Here is a 26,784-nt window from a genome sequence, read left to right as displayed (position 1 = left end):
GAGACCAGTGCTGCAAGTCAGACCGGTACCTGGGCATGGTGCCGGGACTCAGAACAACGCCGGGAATCCAAGTGGCATGGAGATGCTGGTCTAGGGGCCGAGAGCCCAATCATCGCCGGCTTGCCCTTAGAAGGTACCGGAACTCAGGCCAGGGCTGGTGCTGGGGTCGTAGGTATCGGGGCTGTCATTTCGATGAGGCCTCTAGCAGCCTCGAAGGTATCCAGAGTGGAGGGCAATGTAATCTCCTCCACTGGAACAGAACTCTGTGCTGGGCTGGCATGTTGCTCAGCTGGGGCTGGAACAACTGTTTTGATCCTAACTGAGGGTCCTCCCAGGGGCCTGCTTCTTTCCAGCAACTGGGAATGGGAATGGTGCCGAGGCAGGCGTTTCTGGGGCCTGGGAGATCGTCAGTCCCAAGGTGGGTGCAGGATCTTCTGCGGTGCCGGAATCAACACTGCTGGGATAGCACTGCACACTGAGGCGCTTGGGCCTGCGTCTTGAGAGGGCCACAATGCAGACTCCATGAGGAGCTGCTTGAGATGAATTCCTCTCCTTTATTGTCTGTGGCTTGAAAGCCTTACAGATTTTACACTTCTCAGTCTGATGGCCCTCCCCCAGACAGGAGTCATGGAGGTCGCCCATACGCATGGGCTTGTTGCAAGACTTGCAAGGCTTGAAGCCCTGGGACGGCATGCCCCAGGGCCCCCCAGGGCAGCTGAAGAGTGCTAAACTGCCCTCAATGATTAACTCCGCTTAACACTACAGACGAAAAACACTTAACACTAACTATTAACAATTAACTAACAATGATTGAGTTAAGCTAGGGATTAGTGGAGCACTTGGGAAACCAAGAGATCACTGTAAGAAGGTAAGAAGGAAATGAAGGGGGGTCGGGCCGGCAGGGTCTTATATAGAAGGAAATCCCAACACTTCCTCAGCCATGAAAACCATAGCCAAACAGGAAGATCTTTGGCAACACAAGTTTTATCAGAGTCCAGACAAACTCTGATCTTGTAACATACCATAGCATAAAACTTTTCAATATTAACATTAAGTGAAGCTTGGTAGAGTTCTACTACATAGTGACCACAGATTTTTAAAACAGACAAGGAGTCACTTTAGTAGGAATTTTACTTTGAAAGGTAACTGCTTCCGGAGGGTGATAAAAAAATATAGTTGCAGTGTGGACTGATGACAAATTGGCAGCTATTAAGTTATCTTTGACAGTAACTAAGGACCTGATCCAAAGCCTACTAAAATCAAAGGGAATTTTTCCAGTGACTTCAAAAAGGGTTTTGTAACAGGCCCTAAGTGCCTGATCCTGCAGGATATTGAGAAATTCCCGTAAGTTGCTGAACATCCTCTACTCAAAGTCTTATTAATAGTAATGTTGGATCTGCAAGTATGCTTGGCATGCATAGCAGATATGAAAGAATGGTCTGCACTTCAATATAAAATCTGAAATAGAGGTTATCTGGCAAGCTAGCATTATTCTGTCCATTATCAGAGTAATAAAAATGTTTCTGCAATTAAAAAAAATCCTGTAAACACTTGTTTTTGGCAAAACCAATAATCCTCTTAAGTGTCTGATATCCAAACAGAGCAGCCCTTAAGATCTGAAATAAAGGTGACTATAAATCAGGGGTAGGCAACCTATGGCACGGGTGCCAAAGGCAGCACGCAAGTTGATTATCACTGGCACTCACACTGCCAAAGTCCTGGCCACCAGTCCGGGGGGCTCTGCATTTTTATTTAATTTTAAATGAAGCTTCTTAAACATTTTAAAAGCCTTATTTACTTTACATACAACAACAGTTTAGTTATATATTATAGACTTATAGAAAGAGATCTTCTAAAAAAGTTAAAATGTATTACTGGCACGCGAAACCTTAAATTGGAGTGAATAAATGAAGATTCGGCACACTACTTCTGAAAGCTTGCCGACCCCTGCTATAAATAAAAGTCAACTGGATTTTATTGATTTTGTTGCCCAAGTGGAGATAAATGCAAGTAAACAAACCATAATGACTTGTGCACTGAATTTAAAAATTCTTTCACTTTTAATCATTTTCTGATTAATGGGATTTGTGGCAGACACATTGTATGGTGGCATCTTTCACATTCTGGGATGCAATCCAGACCACTGAGAGGTTGTGTCATCACGTGCCCTACAACCTTGGGCATTCCACAATGCTCTGTGGTTGTAGCTCCCCTCCTGGGCCGCTCACAAAGAGCTAAACAGCCTACAGGTCACACCCTGAGTGTCTGTGTAAAGCTGCAGTCCTGGTCCAGCAATGACAACTCCAGCAGCCTGTCAGCAACACACCAGTCATACTCTGGCTTCCATCAGCCTTGGTTACTATCTGCAGGGTGACCTCAACACAGTCTCAGTCCCAAATTTCCCCCAAAACATGTGTTCTGCACTGTCCAGCCCCCTTCTGGACAGTCCAGCTATTAGAGGTTCATTGCCCCGTAAGGTGTCAATAGCCAACCACCAGCTACTTTGAATGGAGTTACCAAATAGCTTTGTTTAAATACAACATTAGATTAGTTTAGCTTGAAAAATAAAAAGTTTATTTAACTACAAAGAGAGAGATTTTAAGTGAGTACAAGACACTGAACTCAGAAAAGCTTACAAGAGAAATAAAGATAAAACGCTGAGACCAAATGCACCCTACACGCTGTTGTAACCATCATTGTACAAAATATGATATGTGAGGTATCATTTGAAAACTAATAACTCGCTGGTCAACAATCTCATGGTGAAATGTATGTACAAAATCCCTATTAAGAGTTATGAACGTAAGCCGAAATTATGACTCAATGTGTTTACTAGCCAAGTCTGGGGAGTGGGTGAATCACTGTCTCGAAGACAAAAGACAAGCTGACACCTCTAGTCAGGTGTCATCAAAGCTGATGGGAAATCACCTGTCAAGTGGCCATTATTTGGCAACCAAGGGGGGCAGGAACAAATAAATCTGCATTTTAGCAAGCAACCACGTGGAACCTCTTTCACCACGAGACTTCATGTCTCCATTCTCACAGCAGGAAGGAACTTTATCTAGGGCAGTGGTTTTCAATTTTCATTCATTTGTGGACCGCTAAAAAAAAATGAAAATGGAGGTGTGGACCCATTTGGAAATCTTATATATATAATCTGCGGACCCCAGGTTGAAAACTATTGTTCTATGGTAATGAAAACTTTTTGCAGACTTCTTACACACAGTCCACGGACCCTCCAGGGGTCTGCGGACCACATGTTGAAAACCACTGATTTAGAGGTAACCCTCAGAAAAATGCATTTCAAAGGGTGACTTGACTATAAAAGTGGAGTGCAAAAACACCTCAGGGTCTCTCTATCTTCCCCCCATCCTTTCACTGAAGACAACAAAGGAACTAGCCTTTTGACTTCGCGCGGGGAGGTCCCAATCTGATAATCTAGTCAGCAGTGTTGCTGGGAATATATGCAGTAGCGTAGCGATGGGAGGAGCAGGACAGCGGCCACTCTCCCACCGAGCACAAGTGGCTCCTTTTCAATTTCTTGGCACCTTTTTAATTTTTACTCACCCGGTGGCAGTCCGGGTCTTTGGCAGCATTTCAGCTTCGAGGCCTTCACTTGCTCTGGGTGTGTTCAGCAGCACTGAAGGGCCCGCCACCAAAATGACACCAAAGACCCACGAAACAAGTGAAGGACCCACTGCTGAAATGCCACCGAAGACCCAGAGCACCGCCCAATCAGTAAAAGCACCACCGGATGAGTAAAAGAGCCACAGCGGGTGGTGCCCTTTTTTGTGATCGCTCCCCCTGAATATGTTGTGAGGATTTTACCTTGAACCAAGTCTAGCCTATTAAGTTTAGCTACTAGAAAGTGTTTATCATATGCCAATCAACTTTGATACCACCTGGCTAGAGGCCTTAGCTTGTCCTTTGTCTTTGAGAAACTGGTTTACATTCTCTTGCTGTCCTGAGGACCCTGTTTCCTACTGACATGTAAACTCAGGTAAACATACATTCCTTTGTCTAGGACAGACCTGTTTAACAATCTCTGCTAACAACATCATCCAGAGGAATTCATAACTTTACATATAATGTTACTACATACATTCTACCATGATATTATTGACCACTGAGTTATTAGTTTTCAAATGATACTTCACAAGGCCTATTTTGCACAAAGATTATTACACTAGTGGGTAGGGTGTGAATACAGAGGTGCATTCGGTCACAGCATCTGTACATTATCCTTTGCAATGATATTGCTCAGCTTGTAACTACCTAATTCAGCAGCAGCTAAAGTTTCTCTGCTTTCATGTGTACAATTATTCAGGACTTTCATACTCCATTAGAAACTGATATTAAAAGTAAGAGATTGTAAATGAAACATTGTTTCAGAGCATTTTTAAAAGTACGACTTTTACCCATTTTGAAAATAAGTGGCTTCTCAAAGCCAGGAATTTTGAAACTTCTCATTAGCTCTGGGAGGAACTCTTGGTTTTTCCTGTGCTATAGTCAGTGACATTTTGATCTGAAGGCAAAATGGTCTCAATTAAGATAAAAGTAAATTCTGAATGGTTTCTAAATATCTGTTTATGACTCTGTGCTTAATGCACAAAGAATGTCATAAAAATTGATTCAGTGCCAAGTCCTTCCTGACAGAGGAGGAAAAATATATGTTTGTCCAGATCCACTGATGCAAGCAATTAGAAGCAGGAGTTGGAACATTCATAGCTGGATTAGAAAAAGAGGACAAGTGGTGCAGTAGACCAGGTTTTGGCATTAAAAAACTTTTAGAGCTTGAGGTATGTGCACATACCTCAGGTCAGAAGAATGCCTCCAAAATCCCACCGCATGAAATGAAGCTTTCCCATTAGATGAAACTACAGGACCTTCCTGCAACTGTGAAAGAGAAACATTCTCTGGGCCCCAAACAGTAATACTGCTCAAATCTACCAGACTAAGGCTATGTCTGCACTACCACTGGATTGATGCTCTGGTGATCAATGCACCAGGGGTCGATTTAGTGGGTCTAGTGAAGACCTACTAAATTGATGGCAGAGTGCTCTCCGGTCGACCTCGATACTTCACCGGAACAAGAAGAGTAAGTAAGTCGACGGGAGAGTGTCTCCCGTTGACCCAGCACAGTATAGGAACTGCAGTAAGTCAACCTAAGCTACGTTAACTCCAGCTACATTATTCACGTAGCTGGAGTTGCATAATTTAGGTCAACTTACTGCAGTAGTGTAGACATAGCCTAAGAAATTTTGTGGTTGTTGGATGAGGGGGGGGAAATCATCTCCAGCCCAACATACCTACCCATTTTTGTTTGATCACCATCACACCATCCTGCTTCTTCACGATATCCCTCAATCCCCTCCCCATGAAGAAAGAACTCTAGATTTGTCTGGAATTTCTCTCTATTCTTTATGTCAGTAATCTTTCCAGGGAACATATTCCATATGCTTGTTACCCTTTATGTGAAACAGTTCTGCTCAACTCCTCCATTTGCTCATAGTTTCCAAAGTTTTAATTTATGCCCCATGAAACACACTCACCAAGTCCCCTCCCCTTTTTCTATTATCTCCTCTTCTCCTTCCAGAATAAAATGTTTAAAAAATACCCCAGACTTTTGTATGAATTTCACTACTTTCAAGAAGCAAGCATTGTTATAAAGGTATTAAGACAACTTGGCAGGCTAACACAAATTGTTGCAGATACTTGGCATGCAGTCTTGTGCCCAACCTCAAAACTAAGGTGTTTATTAACAGACCAATAATACTGTATTTGTTCAGTTTCTAGTCCTAAAAATGCTATTTTTGTCTATTATTTAAAACTTGTGGAACTGATGCTCACTTTCCTAAATTGTTTAATCTAAAAAAGGAGTTACTTTGGGACTTGTTTGCTCCTCCAGTCTAGCTCCTCCTACCACCACCAGACAAAAACCTCACCACTGAAGAGTCAAATTTCGAAAAACTTGCTTACATGCTGAGCGCTATGTGTATTCATATTCTCCATGCAAGAGAAATAGGTTTTTTTTGTTGGTTTTTTTTTTAAAAGGAGTGGCTGGGTGTACACAGAATATGTGCATATGAAAATAGGTGGAAGAGTACAGTGATTCTCAACCAGGGTTCACAGAGATTTTCCAGGGGTACATCAACTCATCAAAATATTTGCCTAGTTTTACAACAGGCTACATAAAAAGCATTAGTGAAACCAGTACAAACTAAAATTTCATACAATTACTTGTTTATAGTGCTCTATATACTATACTAAGTACACTACTTATATTGCCATTTATTTATTTTATTATATGTTAAAAATGAGACAGTAGGCAATTTTTCAGTAATAGTGTGCTCTGACACTTTTGTATTTTTATGTCTGATTTTGTAAGCAAGTCGTTTTTAAGGTGAAATTTGGGGGCACGCAAGACTAATTAGACTCCTGAGAGCGGTACAGTAGTCTGGAAAGGTTGAGAGCCAGTGGAATAGTAGGTGCAGGGAGTGACTGTCCTTACTGAAACAATTGGGAAAACCAAACGGATTACAGTACTATAGCCCAACCTTTCCCTTCTCCCCCATCAAAAAACCAACCCTCAACATTTGTTAGACTGGTGTTCACTATATTTCCAATTTTGTAAAACACCTGTCAAGAACGTAGGAGCATCACTCTCAAACATACTTCTGGCTGACTCTTTTGAAGATGCTGAAAACAACCTGCAACACTGATTCTAGTTAACAATCTTGGTCCTTTCAATACACTGGTTCAGGAACGCCTGCAAAAAAATTTCCACAGAGAACGGCCCAGGACTCCCACCACCTCTCTCCTGGCAGGCTCCCCCTTGTGAGTATATAACACCCCTGCCTGAAGCTGTCACAGAGCGAGTTCTGGGGGCAGAGCAGAGGAGACACTGGCTACTGGAAGAGGAGTGAAGCTGGGCAGGCCCCAGAGGTAGAGGGGAGCCCCTGTTGCGGGAACTGGCCTCATAACAACAGCAAGGAAGGGCAGCACTGGCCACTTCACTGCCCACTCAGGTTTGGCCCTGCAGCCCTCTGTCCAAACCTGAGCAGCACCGAGCAAATTGCAATGCCATTCAGTTTTGGCATTGTAAACCACAACCCCATCCTGACGGAGGGGCCCTGGGGCCAAAGCTGAGTGGTGCTGCAACCCCCTGTACCAGGTCACACCACCACCCACTCAGTTTTGGTCCCATGGTCCCCCTGTCATGATGGAGGGGCCACGGGACCAAACCTGAGCAGGAGGTGAGGCAGCCAGCACTACTGCTCCTCACTGCTGCCATTGGGAGGGCTCAACACTGATGATTTGGCATCCATGCCAATGGTATGCATCATACAGGTACCAGTGCACTGGTTTACTATTGTTTTCCATTTCTTCTTCTGTTTAGAGAAAAAAATAGTTCAACAAGTGCATTAAGACATAAGACCAGGTATGCTTTCTTTAACAGAGAGGTCATGGGAAAATTAAACATGCTATTTACACTTTTGAAAGGAAAAGTATCAGACCTTGCTGGGAGAGGCTACAACAGTAGCCTCTCCTAATGGTTATCAGTGCTACACAAGTATACACTTCACACTGTTTACCACTTTAGCTGAGATCAGAAGAAATTATTAAGTAAGTTAAATATAAAGTGAGAATACCATTAATAATTACAACAGTTAAAAGACTCTACCATCCCTTCCTTTCCCTTAAGCCTACAGTTACCTGTGGTTTGTCTTCTATTATGCACAAACAGAAAGGAAAAGAAAAATCTGTTGCTATGACAGATCAACAGAGCCAGACGTGTACCCAGAAGCCTCCTACTGCAAGACAAACCCAAGAAAGAAACCAACAGGACTCCACTGGCCATCACATACAGCCCCCAGCTAAAACCCTCCAACGCATCATCAGGAATCTACAACCCATCCTGACATGTCCACACTTTCACAGGCCTTGGGTGGCAGGCGATCCTCGCCCACAGACAACCTGCACCGAAAGTATTCTCACCAGCAACTGCACCCGCACCATAGTAACTCTGCTCAGAACCAATCCATGCAAACAAACCCGATGCCAACTGTGCCCACATATCTATAACCGCTGACACCGCACAGGACCTAACCAGATCACCACACCATCACCGTTCATTCACATGCACATCCCACCAATGTAAATGCCTATCATATGCAGCAATGCCCTTCTGCTATGTAATCGGCAAACTGGACGTCCTACGGAAAAGGATAAATGGATACAAATCGATATTAGGAATGGCAATATACAAAAACTGTAGGGAGCACTTCAACCTCCCGCACACTATAGCAGATCTTAAGGTGGCCATCCTGCAGCAAAACTTCAGGACAGAACTCAAAGAGAAAACTGCGTGAGCTCAGTTCATCTGCAAATTTGACATCAGCAGCTCAGGATTGAACAAAGAGTGTGAATGGCTTGCCAACTACAGAACCAGTTTCTCCCTCTGGTTTCCACCTCAGCTGCTAGAACAGGGCCTCATTCCCTGATGAGCTAACCTCGTTATCTCTAGCTTGCTTGCTAGCATATATAACACGTGCCCCTGGAAATTTCCACTAGCATCCGCCGAAGTGGGTACACCCACGAAAGCTCATGCTCCAAAACGTCTGTTAGTCTATAAGGTGCCACAGGATTCTCTGCTGCTTTTACAGATCCAGACTAACACGGCTATTCCTCTGATACTGTCGCTATGAGTCACTTTACCCACGTCAGGTCCACCAACGTTATTTTTGTGACACAAGCCACATCCCGATTTTGTACTGCGCATTAAGCCCAGAATTGAGACATAATGAATATAGAGAAGGCAACAGCTTGAACTGGCACTCATCATTTCCTCTTCAGTATTTGACTTATGTTGAGAGGATCTGTAAAATCTATTTAGAAATATATGTGGGCAATTCAGATAGTAAATCATCACTTTTTTTTTTTTAAAAGGACACTAAAGCCAAATTATTCACCTCCTCCATCCCTAACACTTTCACAAGGAAAAAAGGAAGGCAAATTGTTCAAGATTACATATTCTTACAGTGATTCTCTGCTTCAACACTAAATTGGAGTTTGAAAGATGATTCTATTGCATAGTCAAGAAGAACTCTCCAAATGAGTGCACTGGTTAGAGAGTGAGAAAAATTTACCATAGGCTTCTTATTTTGAGACAATCTAATTTAAGATATTTAGAACCAGAACTTTTAAGTTAAGCCTCAACACAGCCTCCAATATTACAGTTGAATTATTCAGTCCCATAACTGCACCTATTTAGTCACTGAGGCTCTGATCCAGTATCATTAAAGTCAATGGGAGTTTTGCCACTGAGTTAAATGAGTGTAGGATCAAGCCCCTAGCTCCCACATTTATGAGTGCACACAGGTACTTAGGCTTCTAAATGAGTGCAACTGCAGGGGTAAGAAAAAAGTTGTTTGCAATTTAGTGCTTGAACTGCAAGTGTAAAACTGCACCTGTAATACGAAAGGCCTTTTTTAAAAAATACACTTTAGGTTTCTGTTTATCATTCAATGACTTGGAGTTTAAGAAGGTAATTAGAGCAATCATCTACATTTTGTTTATAATTCACAACTAACAGTTCAATGGATTTTATTTATTTATTTATTTTAAAAACAGAGGGATTTTTTTTTTCAGTTGATGAGCAGTCAGCCACCCACAAAGTCTACTGAATATAAAGATTGCATTGTAATAAATATAATGTAAGACAGAAAAATTAGAAATAAAATACAGAGAGCATTATATAACTCATAATTTAGATAATCCCACTGAGTGTAATGCACAAATATGTAATTGTTGACACTGCAGAAAGCAATTGACTGGCACCTCCTTGTCAAATGAGGTCTATCTGTTTTCCACATCTAACTTACAATTGAGTGGTATTTTAGCTTTGCCCACTGATAATATTTATGTATCTGCTCCACTGACAGGTTAGTTTGACAGTAGGGTGTTATCTTAATTTTTCTTCTTGAAACAACATTTTAACAAAAATCTCATCCTTTAGACCCAGGAAGCTGAAGACTATTGACAATATACAAATACACAAACAAGAATAAAATCATTAAGCACTGCTTACTAACCTGCATGAGTTCATTGCTGTCAATCAGACTGTCTTCCAGCATCTCCTGGGTTAGTTTGCCCATAGTACTGTAGAATTCATCTGCAGTTTCACAGCATTCAATCTGCCTGTATCAGAACACAATTTTTTCTGTGATCTAAACTAATTTTACATTTCAAAGTGAATTGTATTCTCTGTAGGGTAATCATACAGAACATCCCCTATATTACTGACTTAAACCCTTTGGTTTATTGCAAAGAAAACCACCATTATAAAAATCAGCAGATCACAAGGAGTTTTATATGATAAGGGGGATGAGTGTGCACAGTTCACAATACTGAGAGAGTAGGCCACTCTCACTCTGTGTTAGTGCATGTCAGGAATTCAAATACGGATTAACATATGAAACCCTTGATATGCTAGGAATGGCTGCCAGAATCTAGTAGCAGAGCAGAGAAAGAGGGTATTTTTGGTAGGGAGATTATTTTTGTAAATTCAGTCTAAACACTGTGGATAGTATGGAGTGGAAAAGAAAAATCTGCAGTGCTGTAATCTGCCCATCACTAGTGTTACGCACTCTTAGGGCCCTATCAAATTCACAGTCCATTTTGATCAATTTCACAATCATAGGATTTTAAAAATCATAAATTTCATGATTTCAGCTATTTAAATCTGAAATTTAATGGTGTTGTAATTGAAGGGGGTCTTGATCCAACAACGAGTTGGTTGGGGGGGGGTCGCAAGGTTATTGTAGAGAGAGTTGCGGTATTGCTACCCTTACTTCTGTGCTGCTGCTGGCGGCAGCGCTGCCTTCAGAGCTGGGCAGCTGGAAAGCGGCAGCAGCTGGCTGGGAGGGAGCCCATCTCTGAAGGCAGAGCCACCACCAGCAGCAGCGCAGAAATAAGGATGGCATGGTATGATATCGCCACCCTTACTTCTGTGCTGCTGCCTGCAGAGCTGGGCCCTCAGTCAGCAGCCTCCCCTCTCTGGCCACCCTGCTCTGAAGGCAGCAATGCAGAAGGGTGGCATGGTATGGTATTATCACCTTTACTTCTGCCCTGCTGCTAGGGGGGTGCCTCCTTCAGAGCTGGGCGCCCAGCCAACAGCTGCCACTCTCCAGCCATGCAGCTCTTAGGGCAGCGCAGAAGTGAAGGTGGAAATACTGTGACCTCCAAAAATAACCTTATACCCCCTGCAACTCCCTTTTGGGTCAGGACCCCCAATTTGAGAAACATTGCTCTTCCCTGTGAAATCTGTATAGTATAGGGTAAAAGCACACAAAAGATGTGATTTCACAGGCGGAAACAAGATTTCATGGGCCGTGATGTGTTTTTCATGGCCCTGAATTTGGTAGGGCTCTACACATTATATGGAAAGTTGTTGAATGTTACAGGTGTGAAGGCTATAAGGATTACATTTTTTATTTTTAAAGTTCCACAGACCTGCACTTTGTCAGCACAGCAGCACATACTGTATAGAAAGTTTTATATTTTAATGGCAGAAGATGAGTCAGGCCTGTGACTAGACCCAAGTGTTGCTGTAATTACAGCAGTAGAAACCAAAGGTGCCAGGGAGCAGATTTTCAGGCTCACTTAGTATATGCAGTCAGGAACAAATCACCTTAAGCAGTGTAAGTCCCCTGTAGAGACAGCAGCTCTCCCAAACACTATATACCTGTTGTGTAAATGGGAGATGTATTCTTCCTGTGTGAAAGAAATTACGTAGAAAGAAAGGTAGAAATACACTTAACAGAAATATGAAGAGAAAAGAAATGAATATGTGGATTTAAGTCACCAAGGCAACATCAAAGAAATAGTTACAGGTGAATATTTTCATAAGTGACCAGTGATTCTGGACGCTCAACTCGACACCTTGAAAGGGCCTGATTTTCTTAGGGCAGGTGCACAATGCTTTCCGGAAGGCAGACCCTTTGTCAGGTGTCTCAAATTGGACGCCCAAAATCACTAGTCATTTTTTAAAATCATAGGCACTGTTTCTACTAAGTTTAGTTTATGTTATATTACCTTTAACCATGTCAAAGTTAAACAAACAAACAAAGAGGACTTTTACAAATCCTCTTACAAGCTGGCTATAGTATAGACTTCCCTCACTAAAATTTCAGTCTTATAGGGCTCGTCTTCATGAACAGCGCTATAGCAGCGCAGCTACACAGTGCAACTACGCCGCCGTAGCGCTTTAGTGAAGATGCTCCTAAGCTGACGAGAGAGCTTCTCCCCTCAGCACAGTGAATCCACCTCCCCAAGAGGTGGTGGCTATGTCAGTAGTAGAAGCTCTCCCACCAACATAGCGCTGTCTACACCAGGGGACTAGGTTGGTATAATCTCACTCAGAGGTGTGGATTTCTGACACCCCGGAGCAACACAGTTATACCAGTACAGGTCTATAGTGTAGACCTGGCCTTAGCCTCCATGCTACCAATTTAAATCTATTGACATTGAGGGGCACAGAGATGGTACTGTTTGAGAAGGATTGTGTGAATGGAAGGCGTCCAACCCTGCAGAAAGCGACTTCCGTTGGTTGGTAGAATCAAGGTCTCCTGGACAAGCACGGAATAAGCAGTATCCTTCTAGCAACTCTTGACAGAAAAGCTATGGTGGGGTGTCCACCCCACACAAGTCTGGAGTGGGTTAATGTGGGCCAGAAGGGACCAATTCATCTTATATGCTGCACCTGGAGGGAAACCAGAGCTTGATAAGCACTGATTGCAGATGAAGCCCAGTGTGGGGGAAGAGCTGGGATAGGAGTATAAAGCCAAGAAGTAAGAGCAGGAAGAGACTGCAAGAAGGAGCTCTTCAGTCACTCCCTTGAGAGGAAGGGAATTGGCCAAGGACAACGAGAAGATCCAGGGGAAGAGTAAGCTCTAGGGCCCTGACACGCACCAGGGATTTTTACAAGAGGTGCAACGTAGCCACACTTTCAAGCAGAACAGAAGTTGCATGTTGTGGCTCGAGGCAAGGAGCGTAATTTGAGAAAGTGCTAATCTGGATAACATGCTATTGAACATCTGCTGATCCAGCTCCAACTGGTCAGTGACAGAATTCCTACTGAGCCAGTCTGTCTAGGAATTCAGTTCACTGACAATAGATCCCACTTTGAATGACTCCTTTTCATTTCTAACAACAAGACTTTTTCTGCCTCCTGGCTCAGCAAAGAACTCCAGGTGTCTTCTTATTTGTTTACATAGGAGTTATATGTAGAGCTCCTTCTGATATGAAGGAGAATCTTTACTGCCTTGACCGTCACAATTTTTCTTTCTACATTGTTGAGCAGAAGGAAGAAATCACTTATGGAGTGATATTCCTGGAATTACAACAAATGAATCTTTCCAGATCATTTGTGACTTCCAGCAGCCACTGAAAACATTATAGCCTGCCTTCTATAAAGGAGAATGAGTATAGAAAGAAAACCTGAGTCACTACTGTGGGTGTCTAAGTTCAGGAGTTGTCATAAGACTCTGGAGCTGCTACTTCTAACTGAAATGTCAGGACATGTTAGCTGAAATGAATGCCGATCAGTACAAAAGAATAAAGACAGTAAGTTTTTCATACAGTGTTCATAAGTACACGTTCAATACATGCATGTGATATTATAGCAAGGCTTAACAGCTACTTCGGTTTCCAGATACTTGATTCTGACAGTTTATATCTGACGTTGGTCTATGTATGTACAAGATCAGAGATCAGAAAAGCAGTGCTCCATTTCCTCCAAAACAGCACCTCCATGAGCTCATGAAGACTTGAATGCAAAAGGGTGACATTACTCCACTTTTATTTCCAGGCTTTTCTTCTGTTGTTACTACTACTACTAGAAAGTGAAAAATTCTCAAAGAGAAAGGAGAGAGACAATTATAGTCTAAGGGATTAAATACAAGATTGGAAACCTGCCTGTGCTCTTGGGGAAAAGTCATTTCACTTATTTCAGTTTCCCAATATATAAAGTGGGGATAAGACATCCCCTGCCTACCTTACAGGGTTGACCAATTCTTACTATAACAACTACAACTATGGGTTAAATATATAATTATACTTCCAATGAGAAGCACCAATCTCTGCAATCCATCACGGAACTTAGGGCAGCAATCCTACACATTTACAAATTAATTCATTTTAGACAAAAGCAGATCATCATGAGTCTCTGCATTACTTCAAAAGAAATTAATTTGTGAAAGATCATTTGAAACTAGATTGCAGAGGTGGGCTAAAACTGTCAAAGATAAGACCATAAATAGAATTGTGACTATAGTATACTGTTACTGAGAGTGGTAATCTATTAAAAATTGCCTTCCAGATAACACCTACCTCATGGGAAGGGAAAAAAATATGTTCTCTTCTTCCAAGGAAAACTGCATGTGTTTTATCCTCCTCCCTTATCAGTGACACTGAAGTTTCTTGCCTCCCTTCCTTTTCTAACCCTTCACCTGCTCCTGTCAACCCATCTCCTCCTGCCTCATGATATTCCTTTTGCCCATTCTCCATACCACCCCTGTCTCCTTAACCTCTCACTCTCATTAGGTTCCTTTCCCTCAGAACACAAATATGTTATGGTCTCCCCCATCCTAAGTAAAAGCACCTCCTTCTCCAACTAACACTCCATCTCTTTTCTCCCTTTCACCTCTAGATTCACTGAATGTCACACATCTACAATCGTGGCCTCTAGTTCCTCTCCCCCAGCTCCCACTCTGATCTATTACAATCTAATTTCCTCTCTCTCTACATACTACTGAAATAAAAATCACTAACAATCCCTCTTCAGCCAAATCTCAGAACCTCACTCTCTTTCACCTCTTGGCTGCCTTTGACACGGATGCTCAGAATCTCCTTCTTGAAAGCTGGTCACTTGGATTCTGTGACTCTGTCCTTTCCTGCTTCTCCTCTTACATCTCTGGTCACTTCAGTATCTATTTCTGTGGAAGTCCCACAGAATTCTGTCCTTAGCCCACTTCTCTTCTCCCTCATGCCTCTTCGCTAGGTGACCTCATTTTCTCAAACAGCTTCAACTACCACATCTGTGCTGATGACTCTCAAATCTGCCTTTCAACTACTTGTCAGTCCTGCATTGCAGCCTACCACTCTGACATCTCCTCCTGGCTGGCAACTGTAACTTAATGTCCAGGCCAGGCCAAAATCTTACAGTTTGTTCCTCCATCTCTTTATCTACCCAAAGAGAACTCATCCAAGTCCTCATCATCTCCTGTCTCAGCTCCCGCATACTCCCCTCTTTGGGCCTTCATGACACCCACTTCATTTTCTTTATGTCCACTCAAAATGTTGCTGTTAATATCATTTTCTTGGTCCATCATTCTGACCGTCACTTCTGTCTTTGAGTCTTTCACTTGCTCCTCCTCCAGTACATCAAATACAAGCTTCTGGTCCTTACCTTTAAGGCCTTTCACAATATAGCTCCTCCTTGCGTATTAGTATCTTATCCTCCCAATCCTTTCTACTCCTATTTAGCCAGCATCTCTTGCCTATTTGACTGTTTCTCCCTCGAGTACTGTTGAGCTTTGTTCCATCCTGCCCCTTACAGTTGGAACACCCTGCCCAAACTACCCCAGAAGTCTCTCATCACAACTTACTTCCACCAGGATGCCAGCTAACAATGGCTATAAAGATGCCTTGTATGATTTTTGGTGTTTATCTTATTTATTTGCCCTGAGTAAAACATGTTCTTATTAAAGTTTCCCTCAACCGCCTGCTGCCATTCTTTCCAATTATTTAGATTGTATGGTAAACTCTTCACATCAGAGAACTTCATTTATTCTGTGTTTGTATAATACCTAGCAAGATGGGGCTTTGATCCTGACTGAGGCCTCTAGAATTCCAGGTGAAGTGGGAAGTCTGTGCACAGAGGTCCTGTGGGACTGGGCCCATTGTCTGTAGATAACATAATGCGAAATAATAATAATGCTATGTCTAGTTTATTCTGAATGTAAACAGCTCAGTTCATGAATAAAGCCTGAGTAAGAACAGGTCTTAGCTAATTATTCACCATTTGCAAGTTACAAAAAAATAAGTATTTTTCAGATTAAACATGCAAGATACAAAACCAAATATAATACAAAAGCACTTGCCTGTGGTGCTGAAGTTTTAAGCGGTAATTTATTTTGCAAATTTAGAAGACCTCTTCGGATACTGCTGCATAAACATTTTGTCAATATCTTTAATATTTTTATTTTATATTAAAGGAAAAGTTTTGTTGCTAGGAAGGTAGGTGTTGCTGGGTATCAGAGGAAAAGATTGAATGCAGCTGCTCAATCCAACAGAGTTTTCCAGCTGAAACTAGCAGATACTTGGCCTGCTCCTGCTCACATTTCCCAATGAAGTCAGTGATAAAACTCTCATTAACTCCACAGGGATTTGGCCCTCTGTTTGGAATGTAAATATTTGCAGTGACAAAAGTAGTAGTTCAGAAAAATCATTCCATTCCAAGTATTCTTTTTTTTTTTTTAAAAAAAAAAACCAAACACCTAGATTTGTATTCGATGATTGTTCCCTTACAAAATGAGACAGCTTGCATGATATAGATTTCTTAGCACCTATACATTATCCTTAATAAAATCTTGGTTAAAAATGTTCTTTAGTGCAATTGCTTCCACAGATAGTTTCTAGAAAACTTGTTGGTTAACACCCATTCACCAGGCAATGCATTGTACAGAGGAATAGATTGAGGCTTGTAATGAGCTGAGCACTACTGTAACTACACTTTAGCAACATATGTTTCTTCCTGAAAATAAGCACAAATTTTAACAGGGAGAGTAATTAACCATTGGAACAATTTACCAAGAACTGTGGTGGATTCTCCATCACTGGCAACTTTAAAATCAAGATTGAATGTTTTTTCCTAAAAGATATGCTCTAAACAAACGAGAATTAATTCAGAGAAGTCCTACGACCTGTGAATCTAATGTGCCTTTCATCTAGTACAGACAAGGAGCCTCTATGCACAGAACTCCCATTGATTTCACCTAGAATTGTGTGTGCAATGGGCTTACAGAATCAGACCCAACATCTGAACATATATATTATATATGCTATGTAATTAAATATAGAAATGTGATAGGGTGAAGACCAATAAGTCATCCCACCCTTCTTTCTGCCATTGCCAGATGGTTTCCTAGAGTACATTTTATAGAATGCTATATTGCAAGGCCATGTCTTGTTTATACCTGGAATTTTCACATCAGAAAAATAATACGTATTAAAACCATATATCTTGCATGCATTGCACAAAAAGGAAGAAAAGTCACTTACTCGCCTAACTTTGCCCAGATAGCCAGTGCTACTCTCAGTATAACTTCAGAACCTTCAAAGAATACAGAATCCCAGATCTTTAAAACTGTATGATTAGGAAGGCATGTAGCAAAGAGGGTCAGGAACCATTGCATTGTGAAGACATTGGTAAGCGGGGGTTCATAGCCTCCTAAAATGGAAAAATTAAGATAGCAAGTCATTCACAATTCATTATTCCCCAAAGCTGCTTTATAATGTTGCATGAACTGGTGCAGTGCTGCATTCTGAAGCCTGCCAATAGTTCTAGGGCCTCCGCTGCTGCTCAAAACTTTCCCCATCTGCAGCTGTTTACAGGGTTCTGAATAATAGAAGTGAAAAGTAACATGTCAAATCACTCTGCTGCAGTGTAGGAAAACTGAGACTATGCCTACACTAGAGACCTTACAGTGGCACAGCTGTATTGATGCAGCTGCGTTGCTGTAAGATCTCCCATGTGGCCACTCTCTGCTGACAGAAGAGAGTTCTCCCGTTGACATAATTAAACCACCTCCAGCAAACAGTGGTAGCGATGTTGGCAGGAGAAGCTCTCCTGCTGACATAGCGCTGTGCGCACTACCACTTATGCCAGCGAAACTTATGTTGCTCAGGGGTGAGTTTTTTTCACACCCCTGAACAACATAAGTTTTGCTGACGTTAAGTGGTAGTGTAGACATGGCCTGAGCAGCAGCAGAGGTGCTGGTGATGTCTGTAGATCCCAGAAGGTAGCACCACTTAATTAAAACCCATTTCATATTTGGAAGGAGGGTTTTTTATTGTACCCTGCAATCACAACAGCTAGATTTTTTTAAAAATAAAACTCAAATTCTGCAGAAGTTGATGACAATTGTCAAAAAAAAAAAACCCACAAAACACCCTCCTACCTGCCCGATGGAGAATCGTTCTTTTAAGTCCTGTCTATTGTATTAAAATCCTAGTGTCCTGCCTCAGCAGATACAGCCGTAATGTATTTGGTTTTCCTTTTGGTTTGTTCGTACTTTCAGAAAATATTTAATCTTTCAGTTTGGAATTCTGAAGTTTTACTTTCTGGTGCTTGGAGCATGTTTCATGAATTTTGGTAGTGTGGATTGATTCACAGGAGGTCAGCAACACTCCCCATCACCCTCCAAAAGTACTTAATCACCGAGCCAGCAAACATGAATTAAAGGCTTCTTGTTTATCTGTTTTTATACTATTCAGGCCCCACAAAACTATCTCCTAGAAGACTCATTCTTTACAGGGGTCTTAGTAATGTTCAGGTTTGGAACTCAAGGGGCATTCAATTGTAGAACAACAAAAAATTAAATCTTGTTAAGGAAAGAACGTTTTGAGGAGTGTTACGCCTCAGAGCTCAGTGTGCAGAGCCATTTTCAGACAACAAAGATCAGCTCTCAGATTCAAGGACATTTTACACTCTGTGTCACTAGGCATCTAACCAGAAAAGTAACAACCAGATATGATCTACTGCCATGAATCAATCTTCCCATAAGAACAACATAATTCAAATACAGATTCCACCAAGAAACTGAAGAGGACATCAAAGGCCATGCAATTAGGCAGAGAACTTCCAGGACATCCACTGTACTATGCTATGTGATGTAGTATTGTCAGATACATAATTTATGGCAGTCAACCCAATTCTGTCCACAGCTACATATGGGGCTAAGGTATCTATATCCTCATTTGCTTCACCTGAAAGAGCTGTTGGTTCAAGATACAGTTACCAGTATAAGAATAACTTCCTCTCGTGTTAAGTATGTTAATCAATTAGTAAAAGGTCAACTGTATCCTTACACAATTTTAAAAAATGCTGTTCTCAAAGTTTTAAGATATACATATTTAAACCACTGTTTTTTTTAAAAATGATGCTCAATGAGGCAAATGGAAAATAATTCAGCACCATTTTTGTTGAACTCACCTCTAATTTCCCTGTTTGCAGCCCTCTGAAGTGTATCCAAGTGCTGGGACAGTTCAGGAAGTTTTATTCTTAAAAGATCTCGGAAAACAGCCATATCCACAGACAATGCACGAAGATTATTGACAAAATAGCTATCAGGCAGTACTTTATCGATTAGGTAAATCATGATCTGTAAGAAAATGAGAAAAAGATCAGTCAATCATTTAGGATTGATAAGGAGAGAACAAATGATCTTCCAGGAATAGCAAAAACTCTTATTCTAAAATGTAAAATGCACTAAAATGTTCTGTTCCATTGAGCTATAGCTTACACACCCTGGCAAGATGTACCTTAGGTGTCTGATGTTTAATTCAAGAAGGCAACATTACTTTAAACAGGACCAGCTCCAGGTTTTTTGCCACCTCAAGCAAAAAACAAACAAACAAAGAGTGCCGCCCCTTGAAAAGTGCCACCCTAAACAGCCAGAATGCTGCCCCAAGCACATGCTTGGAATGCTGGTGCCTAAAGCTGGCCCTGCTTTAAGCATTCATAGACATTCCAGGTGCAGAGCACCTGTAGGATTGGGTCCTAAGTGTCAACTCTTCAACAGCAGCTTGCACTGCTAATGGAGGAGTCTGGATAACTTCAAAAAATAACAGGATGTAAAAGACTAATAGAAACCACACTGCACAATAATTGAAGTAACATTCTATTAATGAAAGCCAATTTTTGATACTTCTGTTGTTGTATGTGCTAGTGAGATGCTCTGAATTATTTAGGAAATTCTTTTATTCATTAACTCTGTGCTGTTTAAATGTCACAAATGGAAGACTTGCTATTCAAGTTAGCACCTAAATTACTGGCAATGTATGTGATACTGCTCTTTAGAATGCTCTTCCTGCATTTTAGCTGATGTGATGCGTTATTGTACATTGCACTTCATCTTGTCATTATATAAGGTAATAAACTGAGCAATATAACAATGTGCAGCTCAACAAATGTTTAATTATACAAAAAAGGCAACTATATTGATGACAATTCACCAACTGATTATGGTAAAATATTTAAGAATCATAAAATGAGACAATATGATTGCTACCATCTCGATGGAAATTGTAATATGCAAGTATTTAGAGCACTGATACACCACCTGCCCTTGCAATTTACATACAAGATGTTTTTGCACTGAATGACTGTCTTCCCTGCCTGTGACTTTTTAAGTATTTATTAGAAATTTTTACACTTCTATGGATTTCATAGAATTAGCAGAAAAAAAGTGATATATGCAAATAAGCATGATATTTATTTTGCAGCAATGCATTATTTTTGTCTGCATGATTCTCAGAACTACCTCAACTCTTTCTTTGCAATATAATTAAGAGTCCCTTATTTCTCAAAATACATTTATCAGTCTTCTGTTTGCATTAGGATTTTTTTCTCCCTTGTGAAAAAGAAACTGTGCCTTATTTCTTTATCCTGTTCCCAAGCCTCTGGAACAAGTAATCTAACATTAATTAGAACTGTAATAAATATCTTTGCAGTTCTGCTAATTTCTTATTACTTCAGTTGTAAAGCACTATATTTAACAAAACCACATGCACAATGGGTTCTATTTCCATAATGGATATTGCTTTAAATCAGGAGTAGGAAACCTATGGCATGGGTGCCGAATGTGGCACGCCAGCTGATTTTCAGTGGCACTCACACTGCCCAGGTCCTGGCCACCGGTCTGGGGAGCTCTGCATTTTAATTTAATTTTAAATGAAGTTTCTTAAACATTTTAAAAGCCTTATTTACTTTACATACGACAATAGTTTAGTTATATATTATAGACTTATAGAAAGAGACCTTCTAAAAATGTTAAAATGTATTACTGGCACATAAAACCTTAAATTAAAGTGAATAAATGAAGACTCGGCACATCACTTCTGAAAGGTTGCTGACTCCTGCTTTAAAATACTCCAGACATGAAATTGAGAGCTAGAAAGAAAATAAAGCTTTTTATAAGCCTTAAATATTCACTTCTGACTACTTCATTGCCATGAAAAGTGTTTAGGAGTGGGATTTTTTTAAAATAGGTGATGTACTTTATTAGCATCCTGTGGTACATTTTCGAGCAATTGGGATATTTCTCACTGGTGTTCAATTCTGTAATTTCTTCCCCATGCCAATCTGTTGTTTAATCAGTTTTTATAAAATCTCTTCAGTATTTTTTTGTTTTAAACTAGATGAATCATGTGTGATTTTTTTTTTTTCACACAAACTATGGCACTCATCTACCATATCCATTTCTACTTCAGTTAGGTTAATTTCATTTATTGAATTTATAAGCAGGTTCTATCCTATTGAACTGGAGATTTAACATTAACGTGCCTACTTTAACTAGTGATGTGTCTTTGGAACTGCTCCTTTAATAAACTGGAGAACATGTGGTTGTCATAAAATAAAAGCAGTTATAATTGTAAATTATTTAGGCAATCACACAAGGCAATTACGTGGGGAGAAAATTATACAAGGCAAATTTTACTCCATGATATATAGTGGAACTATTCTAATATTTTCCTAATGTTACAACTCTCTCTACAATAAAGCAACATATCAGATATCTATCTAGAAATTTATACGTGCTGGACTTTGACTCTGAGAGCTGTTATTTTGCCCATAGTTTCTAAGACTTAATTATCTATATAATAATACCTAGAGCAAGGTAAACATCTCAGTATCTGAGAGAGCCATGATCTTTAACAATTCAACCCCCACGGTAAACTCCTCATTTACATGAACAAACTGTACTTTAAGAAGATCATGCATAACACTGGCAAATCTTGGTCCTGGTGCCCTGTAGCAAGGCAGGCCTCAGTTCTGTGGCTTGGACTCTGGATTCTGTGGCACTCTGGAAATATAGCAGCAGCAGCAGCTTTAAATTAAGATGGGAGGGTTCTAAACAATTAAACATGAAAATGAGTAATACACTCAGTACAACAGCACCAAGGATAATTATTTTGATATTCAATTCTACTTACTTCATGCTGATCTCAGACTTTGTTTCAAAGTGCTGCAGATTTTTGGACTGACATCACACAAATTCATCATGGTAGTTGTCAAGGAAAGTTGGAAGCTTGGGTTGCTGGGAAAAGGGCCAGTTGGTGCTTTGGGGGCACTTTGGGATTGGCTGAAATTCTGGCCCCACTGAAGCCAATGGGAATTTTGCCACTTGACTTCACTGAGGCCAGGATTTTACCCATTATCTGGCTATTTTTGCAAAAATGGTCATCAGAGGATGTTAACAGGGGTGACATTTAAAATGACCCATTGAGATGCTGTGAGCTGCTGTTTTAGGCTGTCTGCAAACTTATGTATTGTTTACACTAAGTTCACCTTTTAAAGGTAATCCTCACTATCACAAGGGTTAGAAACACAGCACGTGGTTTTACTCACTTTCAGGGCATCCCCTTCATTGCCTTCCATTACTTCTAAGATGAGTGCAGCTAGTATATTAAAGCCTTGGCAATATCCAACTGATTTGTTCCATCTAGCATAAGCCAGCAGAACTCGTTTCAACACAACTCGGTCCTGCTCTGCCTCCTGGCCACAGTAAGAACTGCAACCAGTTCGGTGAAGATCCTAAAATAGGAAAGATATTTGAGATGTTCTTCTATTCGACTCCTTTACTTCTTGTCTCCCCCATCCTGCCAAACACACACACACACACACACTGATGTTCCCACTGTTCGAAGAGATAAATTTTTATTTTAAAATGTTTAGCTTATTGAAGGAATGACATCATTTGAGCAAAGGGCTGGTATCCAGGAAAGCTCTGAGTTCTAGCAGGAACTGAGCCACCAGCTCACTTGACCTTGATCCCGATCAACAGAGCAGGAAAATTGGGTGTAAAGAAGACCACTCTGTAAACCAGATGGTGCATCTGAAACTGTCCTAGATAAACAAATTAACAAAAGTATGCCGGTATCTGACTGTCCCTGAAATATCAATAAGGTTACAAGCTATCCTTAAAGAGATAAAACATAAATAGCCGCAAAATTATTTTTAACACATACAAACAAACATTCTCATTTGTAAAGTGCTGTTTACTTCTGAAAAATTATGAAATTCAGAAAAAAGTGTTAAAAGTTGTACCCATATCTTAACCAGAAGCCTAAAAGAGAAATATTACATATCTCCTTTTTTCAAAACACTTCTCTGCATAGAGAAAGAATTACAAAGTGAATTTTAGTCAATGGAATATCGTGATTTGTTGCCACTATACAGCATGGAGCAAGGTACTAGACTGGGTGGTTGTAGGCAACCAACATTAAAATTAGCAGCTACAATTTCAAGTTCAGATCTAGAGCTGAATATAAATTTTATGCTGGAATACATACTATTTTCTAAAGACTCTTTAACACTGTGCTTGAGCAAACCATTAGTCCTTTAGACGTTAACAGTGCATTCTTTGTAATTGCACTTTGTGTTAGCAAATGAATAAAGCCAACATCTTTTTTGACATGCAAAGAGAAAACAGGAATAATTTACATCAAATTGCAAAAATATTGCCAGATTCCTTATTTTTTATGCCAGCAAAAAACACATTGTTCTGGAGGTTGTAACTCATTTGTGAGTGAAAGGCACAAACATGTACAGCACTTTTAATGTTTAATAAGGCACTGTACAGGCAATATCTATAATTTAGTGTTACCAAGCTGGATAGTGTTTTTCAAACAAATATTCAGAAATGTAAGCATCACTGCTTAGGTATACTGGTGCTAAAGCAAAGATGGAATTTAGAAGATATTATTTTCATGAAATGGTCAATGTAAAACAGACTAATCTGCAAGACACCAGAGCTATGTAAAACCATAATTTGAACTATGATGTTCTCTTCCCAAAACTGGCTATTATTTTAAAAAGAAATGATACAACAACTGAAACACATACAGAGTGAAGGCTATTTCACTACTGTAGGCTACGTGACAATACGGTCAACTTATTACATCATAGCACGGTTGGATACCAGCAAATATTTTATTTATAGAATACAAAAGTCCACCAAAACCTTAATCAGAAATTTGCTAAACCATTATTAATTCAGCAAGTATGATCTTCAAGCGAGCAAACAAACATTACTTTACATACGTATCAGAACATTTACATCATCTCTAGGAGGTCTAGAAAGTTTCTTTACAAACACAACTAAAACAACTCTGAGCTATAAATTTCACATGACCGATAGTACAGTGGACAATTGAACATAGACAAATGCAATTTACTGAAGGAAAAGATGAATTACCTTATAACAGCTGGTTGTATCTCTACTAGTAGATGCTAACAAACAAGTATTTTGCAAAAATTCTCTCTTCAATACAGGCTCATATTGTGCCCCCTACATCTGTGCATAGAGGGTCCCCTCCATACACAGATCTCCCCACTCTCCCGGGTGGAAGAGAGAACTTAGCTTCCTTCCTGGCACCACTCTCCTCAGGCTTCTTCACAGAGCCAGAGATATGAACTGGGGAAGGACTGGAGACTGGGTGGGCCAGAGGGGCAGTCTCCCAACCAGCTCCACGGACTTTGGTAAAAATATTACCCAGCCCCAGGATATCTTGTCTTTTCCATGTAGCCCTCCCATCTGCTGCCAGGGTAGCACAGGACCAGAGGCAGGAGACCTTTAAAGGGACTGAATTGTAAACGTCCAGGATTTCTGCATGGACGTGCCTGGAGATCTGCAACGTTTAGGGTGATTAGACCATTTCTACAAGATGCTGAAAGAACCAAACGGGCCCTTCCAAACAGGACTGTGTGAGGACCTCCACAAAGAGATCCCCACAGAGATTTCCTCCCCCAGCCCAACTCTGAGTGTTGGGAAAAGACAAACTGAGCAGATGGCATTACTGGCAAAGCAAGAGTAAAATGTGCCTTTCATTAACCTTTCTCTCCATTACCTCTCTCTGAATAAAAGGAACGCTGGAGATGGAAATCAGGCAAAAAGAATTTTCTACCAACAGCAACAGCACTGAAACAAATTATTTTCTTAATTTCAACAATTAATATGCAAGAATGCCCAGAGGAACAGTAACACTTGACCAACAGACCAAGGAGAAGTAAATTTTAGGAATGCAGTAGCAGAAAATTAAACAAATTCAACACTTCCCAAAAAACATTTATTTTCCACAGAGAAATTTTTAAAAAATTGTATTTTATGCACATAAACATATCAGCTGAAATGCCAATTACCTTTACAATCTGAATGCCCATGGAGTCATCATCAGGATTACTTCTGTCATTGAAAGTGAAGCGCATAGTTTTATCCCAGTCAATTGCTATACTATGTAGGTAGTGATCTGCTAGGGTCAGCCAAACCTAAAGATACATACAACATGACAAGAAGATGCATTATTCCATTCCTACTTTAAAATAAGAGCAGTTTATACATACTGTTATGTAATTCTATGAATCTCACCAGTTCTAGCCAGATGTGATTTTCCTTTAGATACAACAAATGCAGAAGGAAGAAAAGAAGGTTGTAAATCTTTTCTGCGTCTAAACAATTTCTACATAATAAAAGCAATATCCCTGCTTTCTAAAATGCAAATAGAGGGCCCAGTCTTGAAGGTGTTACTCAGGCAGAACTCCTACCGACTTCCAGGGAAACTCTGTGTGAATAAAACCCAAGGCCCCACTCATTTCCTGCAGATCCTCCTTGTGGCTGTCTTCTGTGCATGAGAAGAACTGGAGCTGGTAGCTATCTTCACTATCCCCCACAGATACTGGGATCAGGAATCCAAATATAAGGGAGAGTCTGATCTGCAAGACTGGTAAAGGTAGGGCCAGATGTACTGCTCACATCATGCCTTCCACCACATGGTCATCAACAGGGAATCTGTTGAAAAGATAACATAGCCCCAAGCTGCACATTCCACAAACTTTGTCATGGAATGATCTGCTGGAAAACCTGCAAGAGAAACCTTGTATAATTTCCCTCTTCTGGCAGCTCTTTTCAGAGGAGGGAGGGTTCTCTTTTTGTTTTATTTGTTTTTCAATACAAAGGAGCAGGTGATTTGGTCCAGAGTAGGGACTTCAGTGTTGGATCCAAAGAATTATTTGGTTTATACTAAGCTGCTGTGACTGTGGCTTCATGAACTGCTGGCATTCAAATGTATTTTTGAAACATTAGCCTCGTTTCAAGCACAGGGACTACACACAGCACGCTCTGAGGTGCATCTGTGACTCTAGGCTAGTATACAGCCTATGAAGTTAGGCAGAAAATATTGGATTCTGTAAAGAAATGCTGGACCTTAAAGATACAAGGAACCTTCAAGATAGGGATATCATGGCAAATGTCATTATCTCTAAATGATAACTGAGCCCATCTTTAAAGGAGAGATTTCTACAGCCACACTAGGAAAATAAAATCAGTGCTTAAAATGGTGGCACATAATCAAAAGAGCACACAGGGACAATGCAGATACAGAACCTCTTTGCTAAGTAAGTTTTGAACTCTCACTCCAAATAGACTTTTTGTCGATTATTAA

At 40.5% G+C, this 26,784-nt stretch overlaps 1 protein-coding gene across 10 annotated transcripts in view; it reads right to left on the bottom strand.

Annotated features, from left to right (window-relative positions):
• TBC1D30 (TBC1 domain family member 30) overlaps positions 1-26,784 on the bottom strand; it is a 106,850-nt gene that overhangs the window by 11,318 nt on the left and 68,748 nt on the right. For 9 of the 10 annotated variants that reach the window (XM_032775239.2, XM_032775240.2, XM_032775250.2 and 6 more), the window contains 5 exons: positions 25,487-25,612; positions 22,694-22,879; positions 19,277-19,445; positions 17,344-17,512; positions 10,095-10,200 (listed from right to left, as the gene is read on the bottom strand). In XM_032775239.2, coding sequence (XP_032631130.1) covers positions 10,095-10,200; positions 17,344-17,512; positions 19,277-19,445; positions 22,694-22,879; positions 25,487-25,612 — 756 coding nt within the window. The remainder of the gene's footprint in view (positions 1-10,094; positions 10,201-17,343; positions 17,513-19,276; positions 19,446-22,693; positions 22,880-25,486; positions 25,613-26,784) is intronic. The other variant, XM_032775241.2, reaches the window with a different exon arrangement.

The sequence above is a fragment of the Chelonoidis abingdonii genome, chromosome 1, assembly GCF_003597395.2.
Source record: "Chelonoidis abingdonii isolate Lonesome George chromosome 1, CheloAbing_2.0, whole genome shotgun sequence".
Classification (NCBI taxonomy): Eukaryota; Metazoa; Chordata; order Testudines; family Testudinidae; genus Chelonoidis; species Chelonoidis abingdonii.
Note: the sequence above shows the minus strand (reverse complement) of the source record. Positions and strands in the feature narration are given on the sequence as shown.